This window comes from Gossypium raimondii, chromosome 11, assembly GCF_025698545.1.
Source record: "Gossypium raimondii isolate GPD5lz chromosome 11, ASM2569854v1, whole genome shotgun sequence".
NCBI classification, from domain to species: Eukaryota; Viridiplantae; Streptophyta; class Magnoliopsida; order Malvales; family Malvaceae; genus Gossypium; species Gossypium raimondii.
The window spans coordinates 6,938,087-6,946,695 of NC_068575.1; the positions used below are offsets into that span (position 1 = coordinate 6,938,087).

The 8,609-nt window shown below is 34.0% G+C and overlaps 1 protein-coding gene and 1 non-coding gene across 2 annotated transcripts; one reads left to right on the forward strand and one right to left on the reverse strand.

The window, feature by feature from the left end:
- Positions 1–270: 270 nt before the first annotated feature.
- On the reverse strand, positions 271–2,561 carry LOC105801273 (uncharacterized). The gene is made up of 2 exons (XR_008190754.1): positions 944–2,561; positions 271–848 (listed from the first exon to the last, which is right to left on the reverse strand). It is a non-coding gene; the product is annotated as an uncharacterized LOC105801273 (transcript).
- Positions 2,562–3,673: 1,112 nt separating this feature from the next.
- LOC105761132 (putative pentatricopeptide repeat-containing protein At1g56570) lies at positions 3,674–6,871 on the forward strand. The gene is made up of 2 exons (XM_012578841.2): positions 3,674–4,364; positions 4,625–6,871. The coding sequence occupies exons 1-2, from the start codon at positions 3,759–3,761 to the stop codon at positions 5,831–5,833; spliced, it is 1,815 nt and encodes a 604-aa protein (XP_012434295.1). The 5' UTR covers positions 3,674–3,758; the 3' UTR covers positions 5,834–6,871.
- The last annotated feature ends 1,738 nt before the right edge of the window (positions 6,872–8,609 follow it).

The following is an 8,609-nucleotide window of genomic DNA, read 5'->3' on the forward strand; positions in this document are numbered from 1 at the left end:
TTAAATCATGGAAAACAATGGAGCAAATTTTAATCACCGATTGGGTTGATTTCACAAATATTTCGATGATTTTAGAACAGTTTTGACAAGCTGCTGAGCTGAGCTTGGGTTTTCTTTTATAATTAATGTTCATTTTACCGACCATGAAAATTAATTCTTCCATAAAATTATGAAATATACCATAAAATGTACTTTAAAAACAATGTTTACAAATGAGAACATTACAGAAATAAATCCAACCAAACCAAAAGCATTAACAGACCCTTTTTGTTTGTTTCTCACACCAACACTATGAATCCCATAAAATGGTTGGGAAACACCAAATCATTCGAAACATTTTAACCGTACTTATTGGCGGAACAGAAAAAAAGTATTAACAACCCTTTCAAGGTTTCCAATTTGAGTAATAAGATAGTGATGAAACTTTTAAAAGCAGCTGAAAGGTGCAGAGGAAACAGGGGATAATCTTTGTTTGAAACAGCTGAAAGGTTTCCCATTCGAAAGTGCTGAATGTCTTGTTTGCAGAACTACTTTATGGTTTTTAATTAACATGTCTTCCTCTTCCCCACTCTTTAGAGCATCCTTCGCTATGCATTGGAAAGCTTCTTCCACGTTAACTCCTTCCTTGGCAGATGTCTCGAGGCACACCATGCTGGGGCCTTTCGTCTCAGACACCTAGAGAGTCAAAACAAAGTGGATAATTGTAACTTTTAGGGAGAAAGAGGACATGAAGTGACACTGTAAAGGAAGAACTGAAAAATGCATACCACTCTACTGTTTCCACCATCAACATCGATTTTGTTCCCCAAAACAACAAACGGGAAATTCTCAGGATCCGAAGGGCTTGCCTGCAAGGTTTCTCAAATTTTCATTTCTCTACCGAATAAATCCCAGAGAGTTGATAGATGGTTTTCATCTGTATTCAGAAGTTCAGAATATATACCTGAATAAGAAATTCTTCTCTCCAGTTGTTAAGGTTGTCAAACGATTTCATTGAGTTGACATCATGTACAAGAACACAACAATGAGCACCGCAATAGAAAGCAACGCCTAGGCTCTGGAATCTTTCCTGGCCAGCTGTGTCCCAGATCTTGGGGGTGGGGGGGGGGGGAATTGATGAATTTTGAGCTAACTGGTCACTGGGATAACACAAAAAGGCAGAAAGAAAAGTTAGATAATTTTAGAATGCAATGCTACAATCTGCTAGAAAATACTCAATAGTGATCCATGAGGTTGTTTAATGCTAAATCACAGAAGTCTAGTCAACATAATTCCCTATTCAAATAACCACAAATCAGCAGCCATGGAGTTTTTCAATGAATAAGAAGGAAAAGGTTAGCATTGGCAGTTCTGAGTTAAATATCATAGAGAAAAGATACAATTGAGAAATCCTGGTTAAGCACTAGTCCACCATAGCTAGAGCTTGGTTCATGAACAAAGGAGTAGGCACTAGTCATAGCACACCATAGTCGTTCATTGTAGATTAAGATCCCCTACAGCAACTAAAACAAGCTCATTGAAATTTAAAGAGTAGAGATGAGTGTGAAATCTAAGCCTCAAACTGCACTTCCTGTGTCAAAAAATCAGCTCCAGTCGTCGCCTTATACTTATTGCTAAACTTCTTATTTACATATGTAAAAGGCAAACAAAAACATAACTAATAGTAATACTAATTCAAATTAATTGGTAATAAAAAACACTTCATTTTTCTGCTTTCCTCAATAATTAGTAAAAAACGACTGCTGCAGGATAATGATTCATCAAACACGTCCTCCTTACCCTGCAAGTTCAACATCATCACAATTCACAATCATTCGACAACAAACGAAAGCAGTAATTCGAACAGAAGTATCCTAATTCAGGCGGGATTAAATGAAAAACTAAAAACATAAATCCTCCTAATTGAGGAGGGATTAAATGAAAAGCTAAAAACATAAATCCTCAATGGTGGGATTAAATGAAAAGCTAAAAACATGGTGGGATTAAATGAAAAACTAAAAAGGTAAATCCTAATTGAGGTGAGATTAAATGAAAATTTAAAAAGATAAGCTTATATAAATCCTAATGGAGGTGGGATTAAAAGAAAAGCTAAAATGATAAATCCTAATTGAGGTAGGATTAAATGAAAAGCTAAAAAGATAAATCCTAATTGAGGTGGGATTAACTGTGGGGCTTATAAATAATCTTAGCTCAATTGAGTGAAATTACACCTATTCAATAAACAAGCTTAAAAAACACTTCTTAAAGTCCACACAAAACCGTTCTTAAAGTCGGCACTCAACAGAGACAGTAACAAAACACTACAAAATAGAGAAAGAAGATATTATTGTGACCAACGATGTCGATTTCTGGCAATAAGTCTATCGTTGTGAGACAGGTTTTTGCTGAAGATTTGGACACTGAACTTTTGATGATTAAGGAAGCAATTTTGAGGCATCCTTTTGTATCTATAGATACTGAATTTTCGGGGACGATAATTAAACCCAGTAAGCAAGTGATCCGTGAAGGCAATCCGATTATCAACTATCACTATATGAAGTTGAATGTTGATGTGCTTCAAATTATTCAACTCGGCTTGAGTCTTTCAGATGCTCGGGGTAATTTACCAGACTTTGATTCTCCCTTTTCTTATGTTTGAGAATTTAATTTCAGAGATTTCGATATCAATCGAGACCGTTATGCTAGTGATTTGATCAAGCTGCTCAAACGTCAAGGGATAGATTTTGAAAAGAATAAAGAGAAGGGGATTGATTCTAAAGATTTTGCAAAGAAGTTTTTGGATTACGTGTTGCTTTTCAATTGCTATGGTCTGAAAAGTATTACTTGGATTACTTTTCACGGCACTTATAACTTCGGATTCACGCTAAAGATTCTTACTCAAAGTCCACTACCTTTGCATCTTCACTTGTTCGTGCATCAATTGGCTTATTTCTTCGGCTACAACATTTTTGACCTCAAACACACCTTCAAGTTATTGGGGTTGCTAGGCTGTTTAGAGAAAATAGCTCAAACATTAAACGTGGCTCGTACTACCGGATCAAGTCATCAAGCTGGGTTGGAGAGTCTACTCATGCTTCAATGTTTTATGAAGGTCAAGAGTGAGAATGTTTTTGAATCTAAGTGGAACGAGACAAATCAAATGTTGCTGCCTCCCCTAGCATTATACGGACTAGTTCAAACCATAGGATGAAAATTTTTTCTCACTTTTGTTTCGAAACATAAAAGCAATGTTATCGAAAATATTGTTGTAATGAATGAATTACATATTAGTAGTTAATAAGAAAAGGATAAATTACATATATAATCTGATGCAAAAATTGTTACTTCTTGGTTTGGGAATTTGCTTAATAATATCCCATAAAAATATTGCATGAATTTTCCGAGACGTGTTACTATTTAAAATCATGAAGTAACATAATTTTGGTAATTTTTTAACTTGAATCTAAAATTTTAAAATTCAAAATCTTGAATCTCGAATCACGAATCTCAAACCCTCAATCTTGATTTAAGGTTCGAGATTCAGAATTTAAAATTTGAGTTTAGGGTAAAAAAAATTATTAAAATTATGTTTAATAATATAAAATATTATTAAAATATTATTAAATAATTAAAAAGGTACCGGAAGGATATAAATTAAATTTTCACGGCAAAATCATTTTACAGAAAAATTTGAGCTTCGATTTTTGAAGCTACAGCTTCCATTGGTCATTTTATCCTTAAAACATTAGCTTCATCTCCATCTTTATCGTTAATATTAAATGCACGCGGCTAGAAAAATAGTCCCGCTTTCCAACAAGCACTCCCTTCAATGGGTCCAAAACTACACTACCAGGACAAAGATACCCATTGCCAATCTATCGAAAGGAGCAAAGGGGTCTGCTATATTAGCCACAAATGTCATGAGATCTTTTTTCGATAACGGTTTGATTGATGATGCACGTGCTCTGTTCGACGAAATGCCTGAAAGAGACGTGGTTATGTGGACGGCCATGATTGCCGGCTACACTTCATGCAACCAATATGTCCATGCCTGGACTGTGTTCTGTGAGATGGTAAATAATTGGGAGAACCCCAATGCATTTACTTTATCTAATGTCTTAAAGGCTTGCAAATCCCTGCAATGTCTTGCGCGTGGAGGTTTGGTTCATGGGATGGCTATAAAGCTTGGCTTAGAGGGTTCATTATACGTTGATAATGCGCTTATGGACATGTATGCTACGTGTTGCATTAGCATGGAGGATGCGTGTTCGATTTTTAGAGATATGAAAGAGAAAAATATGGTCACTTGGACTACTTTGATCACTGGTTACACTCACCGGGGTGATGGCTATGGTGGACTTCAAGTTTTCCGAGAAATGTTACTGGTAATTGCTCAAAACAACAATGGACTTTATTAATTTATATGGATTCTGTGTTTTATGTGCAAAACTATATACTTTATCTAGGTAGTTTCAATTCTCAAGTTTGGATGCTTTAGTATTTAGTTTAGTATACCAATGCTGTTATGTTAAGCACGTCAAACAAGCAGGATATTTTTGGGTTTGAATTAGCATGTCATTCTGGCAAATAAATATAGTATGTCATTAAATTGTTTCTCATTTACTTCGCTTTGTTTGTTGAACAGGATGAAGCAGAGTTGAATCCTCATAGTTTTTCAATTGCCATTAGAGCTTGTGCTGCCATAGGTTCAAATACTTTTGGTAGGCAAATACATGCAGCCATCATTAAAAACGGGCTTGGTTCTAATCTTCCTGTCATGAATTCTATGCTAGACATGTATTGTAGGTGTGGTTTTTTATCTGAAGCAAATGCATACTTCTATGAGATGTCTGAAAAAAATCTGATCACGTGGAACACCTTATTAGCTGGTTATGAAAGACTAGGTTCTAAAGAGGCCTTGAATATATTCTCACAAATGGAATCAGACGGTTTTAGACCGAATTGCTTCACATTTACTAGTATTACTGCTGCCTGTGCAAATTTAGCAGTTTTGAATTGTGGACAACAGGTTCATGGAGGTATCATTTGCAGAGGCCTACAGGGGAACTTGGTGTTGGCTAATGCCCTAATTGACATGTATGCCAAGTGTGGAAGCATAGCTGACTCACGCAAAATCTTTAGTGAAATGTCTGATAGAAATTTGGTGTCATGGACATCTATGATGATTGGTTATGGGGCACACGGTTATGGGAAAGAGGCAGTTAAGTTGTTTGATGAGATGGTCGTGTCTGGAATTAGACCTGACAGGATAGTGTTTATGGCAGTTCTTAGTGCTTGCAGTCATGCTGGACTTATAGATGAAGGCTTGAGGTGTTTTGAATCAATGAGTAATTACAACGTCACTCCCGATCAGGAGATTTATGGGTGTGTTGTTGATTTGCTAGGCCGTGGTGGGAGAGTTGAGGAGGCTTATCAACTGATCAAGGGCATGCCATTTAAGCCTAATGAATCTGTTTGGGGTGCACTTCTTGGTGCTTGTAAAGCACATAAGCTCCCAAGTATGGGAAAATTAGCAGCATTGAAGGTATTGGATTTGAGGCCAAATAAAGTAGGGGCATATGTGATGTTATCAAATATCTTTGCTGCCGAGGGTAAGTGGGGAGAATCTGCAAGAATGAGGAAGTTGATGAGAAGAACCGGTAGTAGAAAAGAGGCAGGAAGGAGTTGGATTGAGGTAAGAAATCAGGTATACAGCTTTGTGGTTGGTGATAAGGTTGGGTCTCACACAGAGTGGGCACATGGGGTTGTAGAGTTGCTGATTTTACATATGAAAGAAGCAGGATATATTCCTGATTTACATTGTTTGATACATGATCTTGAAGATGGGACTTGAAGAGAAAAGAAGCTGAAGAAACTGAAATGTGATTAATATGATCAAATGGGGTTGTGGAATTACTTATTTTACTTACAGAAGAACCCGGATTTAGCTTGTTTGATACATGTTCTTGAAGATGGGATTTGAAGAAACTGAAGTGAATTACTGAACATGATCAAATGGGGTTATAGAGTTGCTTATTCTAAATATGGAAGAAGCTAGGATACATGCCTGGTTTTGATTGTTTGATACATGATCTTGAAGATAGGCCTTCAAAGGAGAGAAGCTGAAGAAACTGAAGTAAGGTACTGAATATGATCAAATGGGGTTGTTAAGTTGCTTGTTCTACATATGGAAGAAACAGGGTAAATGCCTGGTTTACATTGATACATGATCTTGAAAGTGGGACTTGAAGAGAAGAGAAGCTTAAGAAACGGAATTGAATTACTGAAAATGATCAAATGGGGTTGTAGAGTTGCTTATTCCACATATGGAGGAGGCAGGATATATGCCTGGTAAAGATGGGACTTAAGATGAGAGAAGCTGAAAGTGAATTACTTAGGTGTGTTTAGTATTGCTTCGAAGAAGCATTTTTAGGGCAAAAAGCACTTTTGAGGCAAAAGCATTATAAAAAAAAAAGCTATTTTTTTAGAGAAAAAGTGCTTCTCCTAAGCCAAAAATTGGCCCAAAAATATTTTCTTGAGAAACTGAAAATTTTAGCTTCTTCCCAAAAGTGCTTTTTTCCAAGCACTTTTGAGAAGCATTGATATGACCAAATGGGGTTGGTTATGACCAGCCCTTACCTAAGTTGGGTAGAATTGGAAGTTTAGAACATAGAAAATATTTTATGGATTCTTTTCCTTTATGGCTGGCTGCTGCATTTGTTTCAAGGGGAGAGTCCCATTAACTGCAAATAATTTTTCTTTCAAGAATCTTATCTACACTAAAACGCTTTCATTCAATAGGAGATTGTTTGTTTAGACAATACAGCATATATCCTCTGAGTCTGACTTAATGTTAAGTTGATTGAATAAAATAAATTTATATTTTTAGTAAGGGAGAGATCTTATAACACTAGTTTTTCTTCTTTTTTTCCTGAAGGAAATATTGTAATTTTATATATTTTTCACAATTAATTGTATGTATCAATGTATTTGTATTTGTACCACAAGTAAAATTTTGAATCAATTCAATATCTCTATCATGTCGATTCAAAATATTGCCTTGGTCTAAATATTTTACATCAAACAAATAGATATATTTAATTTTCTCAAAATTTGATGTACAGCCATATACATTAAGTACGATACATGAATTGTTGAAAATATTAATAATATAAAAGTTATTATAGTATATTATTTTTAAATGTCTTATTGTCTGTTTCTTCAAAGCTTATTTGGTGTCGACGTCCTGACGATCACTTTGCAATATTTTCTTAAAAATCTTTTACTTCATAGTTACAGATAAAAAGCTAATGAGATGTAACGAGAACATGTTTCCTATGTGCGACAAATTTAGACATATTTTTCTTAAAATTCAGGCTAAAAAGATCAAGTGCATATCCAAAATGAAGTATATATCTTTAAGATCTGACAAAAGGGGATATGATGAATCTCAATGTTATTTGAGTACCGAAAAAATAAAGATGTTGGGGAGTTATTAGTAGAAACCGAAGAAATGCTAAATATTTGGTATCGACATGGAAATGCTTTATGTATTCATGATTGGCTAAGGTTCTTACTGCCACTCAACAACTTCCAAAATGGGACAATAAATTTCTACTCAATGGATTTAACGATTGATCTAATAGCTAATGAGTAGCATTAGGCTCAAGTTGGTTCTTTAAAAGCAGTCGGAAAAATAGATTTTTAGAACTAATTTCGCTTTTGTAAGCATTGATAGGTTGTGTATCCCCAATGATAAAGATCATCCTAGTGTCAAGTCATTCAAAGTCATCTCTACGAGATCAAGGGTTCAAGAAAATTTCAAGGCCGAAAACAATTATGAGAACACCGAAATTGGTATTCCAAATTACTTTTATGAAAAATAAAGGATGAAGGTGAAAATAGAGTGATTATACAATTAGTTAATAAAATTTGATTATAAAATCTTATAATATACATATTTTAAATACAAATAAAAAACAAAATAGAATAAAATTCTATTTGGTACCTAAACTTAAACATTTTTTTCTTAATTTGGTACCTAAAGTTTTTAGGTTCAATTTGGTATCTAAATTTATTAAATATTATAAAATTACACAAAACACTAGTAGTGTTAAATTTTTTTGTTATACTACAAAAATATTGTCAATTAGAGGAAATTCATGTTAAAAAATAAGTATTGAGTTATACTAAACGAATTAATGTTAAATAAGATTTTTAAAACTCCAAATTAAAAGAAATTTATTATTTTCAATTAATAAAATAAATAATTAATTAAAATTAAAAATAATTGAACATATAAAATACAAAAATATCATATCATCTGTCACATGTCGGTCATACATTGATTATTTTTGCTACCTCATAAAAATAACATTGTTAGTAGATTGGAGTAATTTGTAAAATGTTTGGCAAGTACTAAATCGAACAAAAAAAAGCTTGAGTATTAACTTAAGAAAAAGTGTCAAGTTTAGGTACCAAATTGGACCCAAAAAAATTAAATACTAAATTAAAAAAAGTGTCAAGTTCATATACCAAATGTTATATTAAGCCTAAAGACACATGGCAAAATCTTAGCTCTTTTTTGTGGAGTTGCTAATCAATCAAATAACTCTTAAATAAGAACATAC

Coding starts and splice junctions, on each gene's coding strand:
- LOC105761132 (XM_012578841.2), top strand. CDS start 3,759: ATGCACGCGGCTAGAAAAATAGTCCCGCTTTCCAACAAGCACTCCCTT. Junction 4,365..4,624: donor TTTTCCGAGAAATGTTACTG/GTAATTGCTCAA, acceptor TTTGTTGAACAG/GATGAAGCAGAGTTGAATCC.